General features: G+C 55.6%; 1 protein-coding gene across 1 annotated transcript; it reads right to left on the reverse strand.

Moving 5' to 3' along the window:
- Positions 1–2168: 2168 nt before the first annotated feature.
- MEX3A (mex-3 RNA binding family member A) lies at positions 2169–15071 on the reverse strand. The gene is made up of 2 exons (XM_086628426.1): positions 14603–15071; positions 2169–3274 (listed from the first exon to the last, which is right to left on the reverse strand). The coding sequence occupies exons 1-2, from the start codon at positions 15069–15071 to the stop codon at positions 2169–2171; spliced, it is 1575 nt and encodes a 524-aa protein (XP_086484552.1).
- Between the last annotated feature and the right edge of the window lie 281 nt (positions 15072–15352).

Below are 15352 nucleotides of genomic sequence, written 5' to 3' on the forward strand. Positions count from 1 at the left end.
CGGAGCAGCACGCCCCGTGAGTGGCAAGCTCAGCCTCTCCTCTGGTAGCCACCAGATGGCTCAAGGATGGCTCGAGCGGACCATACCGGGGTGGAGGCGGCAACCGGGAGCAAGCGGCAGCAAACTGAGCAGAAGAGGGGATGTTCCCAGGAACATTATTACGATGAAAATAAAGTCTCCTGTAACTGAAGGGGAAAAAAAAAAAAATCTCAGGTGATTTTTTTTTTTTTTGCTGTAGAACTGTCTCCGCCAAGTTGTGAAACTTGTTGGTCCAGTTCTAAATCAGGGTCCAGGATGTGTGAGAAGTCAAGGGGTAGGAAACGGGGAAGCGGTGGTGGTGGGAGAAAAATTCTATAGATGAGATTTTATATACACATATATATATATATATATATAGGTGCTTGATGAGTGAAGTGCCTATATATATACACACATATATTTATAGACAGGGATACTGGTACTTGGTGGGTTAATCCAACACACATCTTTACCATCACAGCATTTTGGCATCCAGAGACCGGCTGAACAAACCTGCCGATGTTACGGCTCGCGTCTCGTGGGCACCGGCACGGCAGCCAGACGCGAAGCCCATCCTCTCCCACTTCCCAAGGGTTTAAAAAGTATCTCGTTTAACAAAACCAGGAGTCTTGAAATGATTAAAGGATGTTCAACAAGGCAATTTTTTGTTTTGTTTTGCTTCGTTCTGAAAAAAATAGAATATATAAAAGTGGCCAACCTCAGGAAGATCCAGGTAAAGGACAGCTGAAGAGGTTTTGGTCCATAAAGAAATACTTTTTCTTCTTTTTTTTTTGTTTTTTTTTCCCCCCACTCGGTTTTGGGTAACAAAAGTTTTGGTCCAGTTTAAAAACGACAACGACAAAATTATATATATAAACTCGGGGTGGCTTTTTTTTTTTTTTTTTTTTTTGCTTTCTATTGGGATGCACGTTGGTTTCGTATGGGCTCATCGCCTGTATTGCATGATCGTCTGTCTTAGGTTTTGGTGCCATAGGTATTTTTTTTTTTTAAGAAAAGAAAAGCACAATGTTACGCGTGCGCGTGGCGTGCAGCTGCCGCTGGCATCGCTTGGAAAAAAGGATGAAGAGTGAACTACGGAAACGTGGAAGTCGATACACTCCCCCCATGGATGGGAACTCAGGACTGCTTTTGAAATACCCTGTTAGTGACTCCTGATTTCGTCGGATGAACAAATCCCTGCTTGGATAAGGAAAAAAAGAACAAAGTTCCGCACTCCACGGTGGCTCAGAATAATAAAATAAACGCTAATCGCCCAGTGTGATTCCAATAGGTTCTTCCAAACCTTCTTCAGTTTCACCGGCGTCACTTTTATTTCTTCATCTTCTTTTTGTGATTTTTTTTTGTGGTTTTTTGTTCGTTTTTTTTTTTTTTTTAGAAAAAAAGGAAAACAATAAAAGTTCTTTAGCTGCTGTGGTTTTTTTTTTGTTTGTTTGTTTAAAACTTTGAGGTAATACAGTTGTGCCCTCGTTCTAACAGGTTCCCAGAGGTTGATGGTTTCTTTCTGTTTTTCTAAATCCCCGTCGCCATCCGTTTTCCTTTCTTTCCGTTTGTGTCTTTCTGAGCTCCCAGTTGGGCTGACATCGCTGCGGGGGGAGGAGAGTGGGGGCTTCAGACCAAGATGCAGATTGAAGGTGGCTGGAGAAGAAAGGCCGGCAGGGCCCTCCCCGCATCCCTGCGCCCTTCCCCGTCCCGTCGAGGTGGCCTGGCTTGGTCAACGCGCAGAAGTCCCAATCTCACCACCAAAAAAAACTGAACTAAACCGCTTCGCTTGCGAGATCCGAGTGTGCGTTCAGAGTTACTTGTTTTAAAAAAGACATTGCAGGCTGGAGCATCGTTCGCCCTCCAAAATTTCTGGCTTTGCTATTCATTTTAATTTTATTATTCACTTTTTTTTTTTTAAAAAATAACATACATTGCTTGTAAAATAATTTCTTTTTTTTTTTTCTTCTTCTTCTTCTTTAAATTAATTTATTCTTTCATTCGTTTGTTCTTCGGATGTCATTATTATTATTATTATCATTATTATTATTATTATTATTTATCATCATCATTTTCCTTTCCTGGACCCCCCCCCCCCCCACGCTCCCTTCCTACCCCCACCCCCCACCCCAACGCCCTGCTCTGTCTCTTTAGGAAAATATTCTAATGGCCTGAGTGGCTGCCGCGTGGCAAACCGGGCACTCCGGATCAGTCCTCTCGCAGATCCTCACGGCACACTCCATGCAGAAGAGGTTGTGGCCACACGGCACCAGAGCCGCCGTAACTTCGCTTTCGAAACACACCATGCACTCGCGGCTGCTGGAGACAGACGTCCGGGCAGCAGTCGTCGTCCCCAGCTTGGAAAACCCTTGGAGCGGTTCCCCCTGCGACCGCCTGGGGAGACCGGAGAGATTGGGCTCTTGGATGGAGGAGGACGGGGAGCGATGTGAATTGGGGTGGATGGCGCCGGTGCTGCTGGACCGCTGCTGCTTGGAGAAGAGCACCGAGACGGGGTTGGTGTTCTCCTGCCCAGCCCACATCGGAGCACCCGACTCCGGCACCCCGTAGTACAGATCTTGCTTGTTCACGCCGTAGTTGGGGAAGAGGTAACCGTAATTGAAGTCGTTTTGGTCGTTCAGCCGCGGGGTCTCGTAGACGGGGTCGACGGAGCAGTCGCCGATGCAGCCCAGGCTGTTCTGGCGGAAGGTGGAGAGGGGCTTGCAGCCCGGCGCCGGCGTGTGCACCCGCCAGGCTTCCGAGTAGCGGTTCTCCATGCCGGAATCAGGGCTGCTGGAGAGGAAGTCGTTCTCGTTGTTGTACTCCAGGATCTTGCCCGTCCTCACCGCGATGTGGGTCTCGATCTCCTCCCGGGCGCGCTCGACGTTGCCCGGCGCTCCGGTGATTTCGAAGACAGGGTCCCGGTCCCGGCTGGGCGTGATGATGTAGGTGTTGGTCTGCTGCTGGATCCGCTTGATGGTGGCTCCTTTGGGACCCACCACCAAGCCCACCACGCGGTAGGGCACGCGCACCCGGATGGTGACTTGCCCCGGCAAGGCGGGAGCGCTGCCGAAAGCCGTGCCGGCTTTGTTGCGGGAGGCCCTGATCATGGAGAAGTGCTCGGCGGCGGAGATGATCTCCCGCCGGGCCATGGCCACGTCCTCCCGTCGTCCCGTCACCATGAAGACCGGCTCCTCGCCCCGCACCGGGGTCTTGATGTAGGTGTTGGTCTTCGCCCGCAGGGCTTTGATCTTGCAGCCTTGGGGGAGAGAGAGAAAAGAAGGCAGGGGGGTTAGCGAGGCTGCGCGGCCGCCCTCCCCTCTGCTCAGGAGACCAGCCTGAGCCGCCATGTTCCCACGTCCCCCACTGCTGCCCGGGCACCCAAACCCAGGGAAAGGCCCTTCTCCCCCTCACCCTGACAGGAGAAACGCCAGAGGAAGGTTTTTCCCCCTCGTCATCCTCAGAGAGCCCCTCTCCCAGGAGTCCCCCCGCTCCCTCCCCCTCAGGTGGGCGCTGCCATTTTGTGCATCGCCCCCCACCACACGGTCCCCCTCCGGAATTGGCAGCTCCTCAGCAATCACCCTTCGGAGATCTCCCTTTCCCACACCCCCACACCCCAGGGAGCCGGGGTGGGGGGATTCCAGCCCTCCCCAGCGGCCAGCGGCCCCATGAGGACGCCTGTCCCCACTGAGGCTCGGCCTCCGCCATGGCGCCCCTCGGCGAAGATGGCCTCGTCGGAGCCGCTCTGGGGACAGGACGGACTCGGCTGACGCACGGAGCGGCCGGAGGTGACTCAAGAAAGGGGGACGCTGAGCCCATGGCCACGCACGGCCAACGTGGAGCCCCTTCGCCGCCCCACGCCGCTCACGAGGAGCACAACGGGAGAGACGTCCGCCATAACTCAAGAGAGCGGAGCCCTCCAGGGAGACTTCTGTCCCGCTCCGGAGCTTTTGGGGTGAAGCCAACGGGACCCGAGTCACTTCTGGGGGGACGAGTTTTGGGGTGGGGGCAGCACAGAAGCAGCAACGTGGGCTCCCCACCTCAGACATGGCAGGACCCCAAACGCCGGCACTGCCAGACGGCCGCGGCGTAACAGGATGCCAGTGCTCACTTTGGGGGCAAACCAGCAAGAAATGGGGCAGGGCCGCCCTCCAGGCTGCGGGCAGCCCCCTGGCCCTGCCACACGGGCGGCCATCCTGCCACCGGCTGCCTTTCACCCTTCCCTCTCCCTCCGGTGTGTCATACACCGATGGCTGCCGCCTCCCCACCGCCGCGCTCCGGGCGCCCGGACCCTTTCCCGAGCTCACTCACCACACCAGCGCTCTTGCAGACCAGTATCCACCTCCCCAGAGCCCACCAAGCCTATTCCCCTGGCTCCTTACAGCTCAGAAAACATCCTTCTGCTTTCCCAAAAAAGGCAAGAGGCTTTTTGGTGTGTTTTGGCTTCCAAATTGTTTTTTTTTTTGAGGGTTTTAGAGCCAGCTGTGTGACTCCAGGTTCCTAGATGATATCAGGATGCCATCAAGAAACTAAAAATTTTTTACAGATGTGGCACAGTTTTCTAAACTCCTTCTGGAAACCCTCCCTGCTGCTTTCCTCCTGACCCCTCTCTCCAAAAACCCAACTCGGTGCCTGAAGGCATTTCCAAAGCCTGGCACCAAGTTCCCGTGCAGACTGGGGCTTCCTCTGCAGGGAGATTTGCTCCAAGCTCGGGTCTCTTAAGAAATCTTTAAAAATGTGATTCTCCAGGGTACTGCGTCTCTGCTAGTGCGGATGGAGTAAGGCAAGCACTTTGCCCTGGTTTCCCAAGGATTCCCATGTGTGCCTCAGGGCTCATGGAACATGAGGACCAGGGTATGGCATCGAAACCTCTGGGAGATCCCCCACCTCCTCTCCACCCCATCTTCTCTCCCCAAACAGAGCCCATCTTCTTGTCCTCTCCTCTGACCATCCAACACCAGCAAGTTTTCCTCAACCTATTACACCGACATCATCCTTTTAAGACAAGACAACCTGCAAATGACGCTTCCGCAACCAAGAAATTAAGATTCCTCAGCCTGTGGTCTGGAACATTATAATTTATACCGATCCTAATAAATAACAACATCTCTCCCAGCTGGGAGCTCAGGGCTGCCACTCACTTAGTGCTGCCACTTATCTGCAGCTCATCTCACGAGACGCAGACTTGCGACACCGGGATATTTACGGGGATGGAATGATCCCACCACCGCGCACCGTTAGCAAGAGTCGAACGCCGCACCTTTAGTGGCAAAACCAGAGCCTCGTGCCACTGCAGCTGACAAGAATAATTCCCCGCGCTGGCGGCAGCGGCGGCGCACGGCACAACCAATGGTTACGGCTGCAGAAAGCGCGCTCAGCCTGACGGGTCACGCTCGCATCTCGCAACGCCGCGCGGGCACCGCGGTGCAGCCTCGCCAAACCGCAGGAGACCGCGCGGACACGCAAGCTCCCGGCGCAGCTTCGAAACCCCACCACCTGCCAGAGGGTCTTGGTGTCGGCGTAGGACACGTGCCGGTAAATCCGGACTTCACTGTCGACTCCCGACGCGACTTTTAACTCCTCGGAACGACTTGAGCTCTCTGAGCCTCAGTCTCCCGTTTGTGGAACGGGAAGAATGGCTCTCTTGCTCTGTGTTACTGCAAAACTTCCTATAATACTCTCAGCATTGTGATGCTGCTGCATTAAAACCCGTCTCTAAGACGCTAATTTCACGTTCCTGGGGAATGGAAACGCTCGCTCTGACCCAGAGAAGGAGCTGGGCAAAGCCCCCAAATCCAAACCGAATCCACCCCCTGCCAAGCCCGACGTAGCTCACGTGTTACTCCCCACCGAGTTTGCACCCTGAAGTATATTTGCAACGCGTTGTTCAGGGAAGTTTCTAAACAGTTGGTGCGGGCTGATGGTCATCCACAGTGTTGTATTATCAGTCCTTGGGAAACTCAAAGGATGGGACTTGACGGAGCTCCACGACACAACCGTCGAATAAAACCGCGCAGACAAAAATCACAGAACAAAGGTTCGTCCCAAGGAGCCCACGGAGGGCGGGATAAAAGGGTGAGGGCTCACCTATGCCCTCCCGCAGCCCCGGGGCAGGCTCAGCGCTCCCTGACCCATCCCTGGCAGACATTTCCCTGCTCCGCTCCTATGCTGCTCGCTCCAAAGATGGAGATTCCATTTTAGGAAGATTAACCGAGATGCCACCATTTCCCCAGGGATATCACCGGAGCATTGCATGGAAAGAAAGGGGGTGCCAGCAGGAAGCACCCACGCCAAAAACGACTCCTGTGCATCACCCCAGACGGAACGAGCCTTTGCCGAATTTCTCCGTGACCCACGTTCTGCCTCCCGGGAAGGCAAGGCTCGCTCCCGTTTGGAAAAGAACCTCAGGTTTGCCAGGGCTGGGCTCGGGTTCGGCGTTTTTCTAAGCCCCGGGACAATGACTGCGTGTGAGGGGAGCGGGACCGGAGCCCGGCACGACAGGAAACAATCGGGGAGGCGACACGGAGGGTCAGGCGAGCGGAGCGGCGACAAAGGCCGGGGGCTCCATGCTGGGGCCAGATGGGAGGAAGCGGCGGAGGGGAATACACACGAATGAGGGCGAACGTGCGCTGGGGAGGCTGGGAGGGAGTTAGGGATGGAGGAAAGGTGCTGGGAATTGAGGGAGAGGCACGCTGCCATCCCTCCGAGGGAGAAGGAGGATTAGGGGCGTGGAGGCAAAGGAGGGACCCCCCAAAACGGCAAAAGGGAGACGGGCAAGGAGAGAGCGGAGGGAGAGCGGGAGGGAGGATGTGGAAGCGGACAAAAGGACGCGTGGTGCAGCGGTGGTGTGGGAGGCAGGGGGAGGAGGAGGAGGAGGGAGGGTCTCGGTGCAGGCCTGCAGACAGGAAAGCCAGCTTTGCCCAGACAGACAGATGGGGGATCCTCTGCTTAAAAACGGGAGAAAATAACCCCGCAGGGAATCAGACCGAATCCATCGAGGCCAGCAGCCCAGCAGGTTCAGCGGCCCAGATCTCCAGCAGCTCTGAGTCGGTGCGGACAACGGGCCAAGCCGTCGGCAGGATCAATCCAGACAACTCCACCAACTTCCACGGGAGCTGCACTGATTTACATCAGTTAAATCAGGCTGGGTGTAAATCTGAAGTACCCACTCAGTGCCAGGGCTCCCAGCCCTGACCTTGCTTCGCACAACGAAATAAGGGCTGAGCCTTTGCCATTGCTCCGACAGAGCACAGCAAGAGCAGGATGTGGCCCTTTAGATCCCGGCTGGATGACCAGCATGGTCCTACGTCCTTTTTTCAAATGAAATTTGTCCTGGATGTTGGTTTTTTTGTTGTTTTTGTTTTTTTTTTTAACGAGAAGCTTTCTTCGTGCGTAAGGGAAATTTGAAAACAACACGCAACAAACCGCTTTACTCGGTGGATTCTTAAGAGGGGAGAGAACTGCTTAGTAGGTGGTGTTAAAAATGTAAAACTAAGAGGGAAAAAGGACCTGTAGAAACCATAATAATACACAACTTTGCTGTAGTGTTCTACTCTTTAAGGCAGTGCACAGACATCAGCTAATTGATCCCTGGCAGACTCCTGCCAGTTAGATTTTTATATTAAAGAAAGAATTAAGCCTTTTCTTGTTCTGTTTCCACCACCCAGCTTCTGTTACTCTGTTTTTTGCCAATAACACAGATCCCAAAGCATTTCACAAAGGAGGCTTGCACGATTATTTCCTCCCCCCACCTCTTTTGCTTTTTAACTTCAGCTAACTGATTGCCAATTGACTCAAAGTAAATGTGTTCGCAAATTACCCGAGTAAGCCACAAATGTTAACATCCAGGAACAAACCCTTGAGGACTGCGGAGCCTCCGGCACCCAGACCAGTTATCTAACTGGAATTAATCTGCAGAGCAGCGAGCTCGGGCTAAAAACAAATAAATAAATCGAGTCTCTCGACATTGCCAAACTGGGGTGGGGGGAAGCAGGGGGAGATGTGGCTGCACAGCCACATTCTCCTCTCTGCTTATCCACAGAAGTCCATCAAAGCTAACAGAGAAGGCTTCAGGAGCTTGGTCCACCTGTCCAGCTCAGGCAGTTGCTCCACAATGGTGTAGGATGCATCCAACCTGTCTGCTTTTTCCTTTGCACGAACCCATCCCAAATCTTTTCTCACCGGAAAACCAACGTGCTTCCATGGGACCTCGCTGTGGTTCCCGCTCCCGCGCGCTGCTCTGGCAGCAGGAAAAGGCCGGAGTGGCGCACGGGATGGATGTGCCTACTGCACCACGCGCGGTGTAAACGCCGGCAGGACGGCGCAACGGAAAATGCAGCCATGCCTACGGAGTAGTTCCACCAGAGAGTTTACTTCGGTGTAAATTCAGAGTTAAACCCGCTGACAACCTTCTCCTTACTCCTGTGGGGCAGCCAGATCCTGCTCCTGATGCGGTCCGGAGGGTCCCACCTGGCACAAGCTGATGCACCTCCAGCATCTGCCAGTTTATGCCCAGAAGTGTGGGCTTCTCCTGAGGGCACCAGAGGTGCTGTACCAGCTTCCAGCAAACAGCTAAGGATCCAGCCCCGAGGTGGGGTGGGGTTTTTTTTGATTGGGTTTTTTTTTTCTGTCTTTTTAAAAAACACACCACACACATCACTCCAGGTCCTTGTATCTCCTGGTTTCATCAGATACAAAATTACCTCCACAGACAAAAGATTTTTAGTCCTCTTCTCATTCACACTAAGGTACCTTTACGCTGCACTGGTATAAATTACACCTGTAATCACCCCACTTAGGACATTTTGACATTGCCGAGGTGGTATAAGAGAGCCTAAGGGCAAATTAGGACTCGGTCTTTTTTCTCTTATAGTCATAAAATTAAAGAGGACCATAAAATAAACAACCCTTAAATATCTCTGGTAAGGTGGGGCATTCTTTTCCCATTTAAGATGAAAGCCATGTTAAAAGAGGAGCACACAAAGAACATCACAAATAAACCCTCCTGAATATCTGTGGGGTAAGATTTTGCTGCATTGAAAATCTGATGAAAGTGGTGTCAAAAAAAACACAAACGCACACAAAAGGACCACAAACAAACAACTAAATCCCTTTGCATTGAGGTTTTATTGTACTGATGATGCAAGTTGTGTTTACAAGAAGGGGAATAAAAAAAACACAACACAAACCCAAAACACAACACACCACCACACCACGAAAATAAGCAACCACCTCATTCCAGCGCAGCGATTTTCAGCTTTTTCACATAATGATGAAAGTTGTTTATTAAAAAAAAAAAAGGAAAAAAAAAAGAAAAAAAAGCAACACGACCCAAAAGCAACAACCCAGATGCCACAGACAATCGCTGCCTTGTCTTGCGGCGGAGGAAAGTTGGGAACTGGGGCTGGAAGCCCCCAGCCCCGAGAGCAGCCGCCCTCCGCCAGCGATGCATGGCATCGGGGTGGGTGTGACCGCGGCCCCCCGCATGGCACGATCCCGCCGCGCTCCCGCCGCACGCGCTCGAAGCCGGACACGGCACGCTGGGGGGGTGGGGGGGGAAAGCGGGGCGAGGCGAGCTGGCGACGGGAGGAGGGGGCTGCCAGACAAAGGCAGGACCGGGCGGCGGGGGCCCCCACCCAGCGCCAAGGCGCTTTCCCACTGCCCCAGATTCCGGCCGGCTGCGCTGCGGCGCGGTTCGCTCGGTCAGCGCGGCATCCAGCAGCCCGAGCCGATGCGCGGAGCGTGTGCGTGTGTGTGTCTCCCTAGAAAATTCCCTTTGTCTCTCTCCCAGACCCGTTTTCTCCTCCCACCTCTAGTTCAAACCGCACAAAGTCAATCCCGTTCCGCACTTTTCCCTGGTGTAAATTCAGACGGATTCTCATTAACACTTTCCAACAATCCGACACCGGCTGCAATTCCTCTCTCCCTCTAAGGCCCATCCCAAGCTGCGAGAGCGGCTTAAGGAGGTTGGTTCTCAGGCCCCACCGGAGCGGGTGGCTTTAGCTCCCAAGATTTACGCGGAGCGAGCAGACAACAGGATCTGACCCCCCCCCCTCGCTGCTTCTCGGATGCTGCACACCCACCTCCACATGGTGGGTGGGGGAGCTGCAATCAGACTTCCTCAATGGAAAAGGCTTCCTTGGACTATTTTTAAATGCTGGAAGCGTTAGAGCATGTTTGGAGCTACACAAAGAGCCCAATCACCTGGGGTTAGCGGGGGCCTCTTGCTATTTGACTTCACCTTGCCAAGAAAGAGCAATTTCTGTTAAGCTCCTCTCTCCCATAATCTCATTCCTGTCGACAACAGGCTGGTTAGAGCAGGCTGGGAGATGCTCCATCAAAGGGTGTCTCCGGGTGCAGGTGACAATGGATGCTACTATCGATGACAGGAGCACAAGGCTCTTGCAGGGAAGGTACCTGCTGGAAGTGGGTGGCTCGCACGGTTGTGCTCCGCGCGGCAGGACACCAAACCGACCCGCTGCCTTCTCCCCGTGCCCGCGCACACCAGGCACACAAAGAACCGGGACCGTGTGGCCCCAGCTAAAAGATGTAAGCATCAAACGTGCCCTGCTTAGAGTCCAGCAGCCTCTTCCCCGGCTCCACTGACAGCAGCCCAGTTTGTCAGCGGAAGCAGATTTAACACCAGCAGAAAAGTCGGACGTGCATCTTCATCAGTCTGATCTACACCTGCCTCAGGTGACTTCTAGGGAAGAACCTGGACATCTCGGTGGCCAAGGATTTCTGCCCATTTCTGAGTTTGCAGCCTGCAAGTCCAAAGCATGACACCTTTAGATGCTCTTCCCAGCATCTCTCCCATCTCAACCCATGCCTTTGGGTTGCAGGAACCTTCTCCTTTGCAACTCCCTTGGTGCCCCACCATCTCCTCAAAACCTGCAAACCACTTCAGCGCTTTGTCTTTACACCCCAAACATACCGGCGTAGCTCTGAGAACACGCATGGTCCCGGAAAGGGTGTTGCAGGGAAGATGCCCACAACAAGAGCTGGCAGGTGAAATACAAGAGCCACCAAGCACCCAATGCACCACGCAGGCCCAGACCAGCCTCAGGATCAGGGAGCACCATGCAGGCCATGGCACATGCCAGGAGGTCCAGCCACCCAAGCGCAGCACAGCTGGAGTTCACGCTCTTGCCACGCGCCAAGGGAAGGGGTGGATGATCTGCTGGAGCCACGACAGAGGCAGAGACATCCCTGCTCCTCACCCCAGCAACAACAGGAGGGCATGATGGAGGTCATGGCTCCACGTCCAGCCAGGGAAGGGAAGTCATTGCCAACCACGGCCAGGGGCAGAGTGGAAGAGGTCATAAACGTCAGTCAAAGCGATTGTTATGACTTTATCCCCTCATCCTTCCTTTTCCGGTTCCCTCTCCTTCAATTTGCAAAGCAGTCCCTGGCACATCCCACCAGCCGACCAGCTCTCCACCATGGTCCCTGGGGCATCACAGTGCAGAAGCAGCTCTCAGCACCCGTCCGGCCAATTCCCACGAACCCCCCCTTTTTCAGCCCTCCACGATCCCGTCCCACCGAGTCCCCCATTCCGCCCAGCCGGCAGTCGCTCCGCTGAAGAAGCGCCGCTCGAATTCAGTGCACAAACCAGCACCACCGCAAACTCGAGCGCGGTTTCCAGCACGCGATTGGCTCCGCGAGGGCACGTTAACAGTTCCCGGGCAAAGCAGGGAGCTGCCAAGCACAGGTTTAGCTCCTGCAGCATCTCTCGTTTGAAGCGGAGCCACCCCCTCCGCCACAATTAAACCTCTTTGCAAACCACACTTACAAACATTCCAATAGGAACATGCAGGGCTTGAGCCTTATTTATACTCAAGCGCCTTTACGGTCTTCCAGCAAAGTGAAGGACAATCCTACAGCAGGTGGAAATCCCATTGCCAGATGTCAAAGGGCCCCCGTGCCCCCATCCAGGCCTCTTACATGCATGACACACACGTCAGGAAGATGTGCTTGCAAAGACCATCAATATTATTTTAAAATAAGGTGAAGAAACAGTGTGGTTTATCGTATCCGAAAGCATTAAGTGAAAGAAAAAGCTCAATCCTGTTGCCAACTAAAGTCCTGAAATGATTTTTATTTCACTGTTACCTTTTCTCCCCTCTCTTTTCCAAGCTGTTCAGCACCCTATTCACAAGTATCCATAAAACACTCATTTCCTTAGAAAACCATCAGCCTCACGAGCAGTATTACTACGGGGGTGACAACCTGCAGGTTCTGGCTTCCCCCTGGGATTCCTGGTCCGGCACCCATGAGAGCGCAGGATTCGGCCCCCCGGGATGCCCGGCACCCAGCTCCATCTGAGAGCAGCCCTTGTCATCCGGCCTTCTGCACAACAACAAGCCCCAGGAGACATTCCTATGGGCCTTTAAAAAACAAGTGTGAGCCAGAGTCTCTGCTGGAGTAAAGAGCTGTGGCACGAGGACTCTGCTGAACCAACCTCAGCTCCTACCAGCTCAGGATCCGGCCCACCCGCCTTTACAAAGGGGCACATCTTACACCATCTGACCCACCGACTGATGGAGCAGTGCCCAGTCCACCTCGCCGGGGCTCTGGCCCACCAACGTTTCCCAGTTTCCCAGATGTGGGAAAGCCCCTCACGCACACTAAAAATGGTGGAAAAAATCCAGGTCTCCACGTTTCTCGCCATCGCTCCGGCCACCACGGGCACGCTGCTGTGCACCGAACGCATCGCAACACACCCCCTTCTCGGGAGGTCGGGGCAGCGGCGAGATGCAGGAAGAAAATGGCCCAGGCACCTTCCGCATCGTCTAACGTTTCCCCCCGATTCCGCCTGCCGAATCCTCTCTCTTTTCTAACTTTATTAAACAAAGGGGGCCTGATTCTCCACGGCCTCGCACCCGCCAGCGCAGAGTTGGTGCAAAGCCGCCGTTTCTGGCTGTGCTCAGCTCGCGGTGGTGTAAAAGCGTCGCGGGGAGGATCAGGCCCAGGCGGGATCTTCTCGGCCATACCTTCACCCCCTTCCCCAGCCCCAGTTCTCCCAATGGCACGGGGGCCACGATCCCGGCGTGGCGGAGGGGGGGGGAAACCAGAGCTAGAGCTGTTTCCTCCGCTGCAAACGCCCTGAGTTTTGGGGGAGACCAGCACACCCCCATGCTCCGGCCCGCTCTCCATCCCGGTGTGGGGACCAGCCTCGAGAAGAGCTGAGCCACCAGAAGCCCCATTGTTCCCATAACACGCTCCAGCGTAACCGCGCACAGCCATGAGCCGTTTGTATCCCTCTCCCCGTGCTTTGCCCTTGCCCACCCCAACCTCTGCACATCCCCTTCTGGGAACACTGGCCCCCTCCCCACGTCAAACTGCAACCCCCCCGCTTGCTCGGGGGATTTCAGTTCCCAACCCAAGAGGAAGCATCTGGATTTGGAGCCGCAGTCTCTGCCCGTCACACTTCCAGAGCGTCAGAGCGTCAAGTTACTCGCTTAGAGAAAAGAAAGCAGGAAAAAAAAAAAAAAAAATCCCACTTAGCCACACTATTATTATTTTTTTTTCCTCTCTAAGAGACACAAAAACTTCTCTCGCCAGCCTCATGCTTCAACCCTGCGACGCTTCCCGCAATGCCAAGGGGCACACACACCCGGGAGCCCGGAGCGGTGGGGGTGGGCGAGGGGTGACTTAAGAGTGGGTGTGGTGTGTGTATATATATATATATATATATATAATTTATTTTTTTTTTAAGCCCTCCTCCATTCCACCTCGCTCCGAACAGAGCCGTACGGAGAACAAAAGCATCACTGTGGCGGAGCGCGGTCAGCGGCGGGGCCGGGCGGCGGGGCCCAGGCGGGACGGGCGGGTGCCCGCTCCGGGGTCCCCGCCAGTCACATGGCTGCAGAAGGAGTTCAAACTTCCATCAATCGGTTGTTCGGCCCCGCGCTAGGCCCGGCACCGAGCCCGCCCGGCCCCGCCGAGCCCCGGCACAACCACACCCCCTCGCTCCGCCGAACCCAACAAAGAGGATTTTTCTCCCCACCGCGCCGAGCGCGGGGCCGGGCTCAGCCCGCAGCCAGCCCCGCTCTCTTCTTTCCTCCCTTTGCTTGATTTTCTTTTATTATTTTTATTTTTTTTTTTTTTTTTAAAAGAGGAGGGCGGAGAGCGCCCGTTCAGGAACAGCTCTTTCGCAGAACCGGAGGAGCGACGGGCGCGGGGCTCCGGTGCAGACAACCGGACGAGCCCTCGCAGACATTCCTATAGATTCCCCCCCCCCCACCACACGCCCTCCCACCGTCCCAAAAAAAAGCCCCCCCTGACAGAAGCGCAACGACCCGTCCGCCGCCCCGGCAGTCCCGCTCCGCACGGAGGGAGAAGCGCGCTGCCCCCCTCCGCTTTGTCCCCCGCGGGGCTGAACCGGCCCGGGGGGCGCGGGTGCCCGCCCGGCCCCGAACAATGGGATGGAGGGAGCGGCGAGGGGCGAAGTTGGCGGGGCGGTCCCCGGCCCTCCCGGCCGCGGGGATGCCGCAGGCGGCGGGGCGGAGGGGGAAGTTTCCCGAGGAAGGGAGCGGGGGAGGACGGGGACCGACGGCCGGGCGGGGACCGGCGGCCCGGCGCTCACCTTGCCGGCCCACGATCTCGGCCACGTGCTCGGAGCTGGGCACCGGGACGCACTCGGTGGTGTTGGAGCTGCTCTTGAGCCGCAGCTCGGCCTCCTTGTACAGCGCGCACAACTTGGGCTCCGCCGCCCCGGCGCTGGGCGCCGACGAACCCTTCGGGGCCGGCGGCGGAGGTGGCGGCGGCGGCGGCGGCTGCTGCTGCGGCGGCGGCGGCGGCGGCGGGGGCTGCTGCGGCGGCGGCGGCGGCGGGTTATTGTTGTTGTTGTTGCTGTCCTCCACCAGCACCACGGCGGAGGAGGAGGAGGAGGAGGAAGGCTCGCCTAGCCCCAGCAGGCAGAGCTGGTCCAGGGCGAGCTGCAGCGCCCGGTCATCCTCCAGCAGCGCTCTGTCTTTGCCGCTCCCACCGAAACAGCCTAAATCGCCGAAACCCCCGTTCCTTTCCATTATCCCTGGTACTACCAGGCTAGGCATGGCTAACAAAGACTTGAGAGGGGGTTGGGTGGTGGTGGTTGGTTGGGGAGGGGGGGGGGGTGTGAGAGCGAGAGGAGGGGAGTGGGGGGGGGGGGGGGACACAAAGAGCTCGGGAGGGAGAAGGGAAAAAAAAAAAAAAAAAGGCAGAGGGAGAGAAACAGAGAGAGAAAAGGACCCTCCGCCCACCTCCCCTCTGCCTGGCCAAGCCCCTTTCTCTCTGTAACCCGAGCTCCCTCGCCCAGGCACTTCCAGCCCGCCGGGGTCCCCCCGCCGCCGCCTCC

Source organism: Tauraco erythrolophus, chromosome 30 (genome assembly GCF_009769465.1).
Source record: "Tauraco erythrolophus isolate bTauEry1 chromosome 30, bTauEry1.pri, whole genome shotgun sequence".
In the NCBI taxonomy this organism is placed as follows: domain Eukaryota; kingdom Metazoa; phylum Chordata; class Aves; order Musophagiformes; family Musophagidae; genus Tauraco; species Tauraco erythrolophus.

Excerpts from the sequence above, each read along its gene's own strand:
- MEX3A (XM_086628426.1), bottom strand. The coding sequence starts at position 15,071 with ATGCCTAGCCTGGTAGTACCAGGGATAATGGAAAGGAACGGGGGTTTC. Across the intron at positions 3,275-14,602 it reads CGAGATCGTGGGCCGGCAAG|GCTGCAAGATCAAAGCCCTG; the intron begins GTGAGCGCCGGG and ends CTCTCCCCCAAG.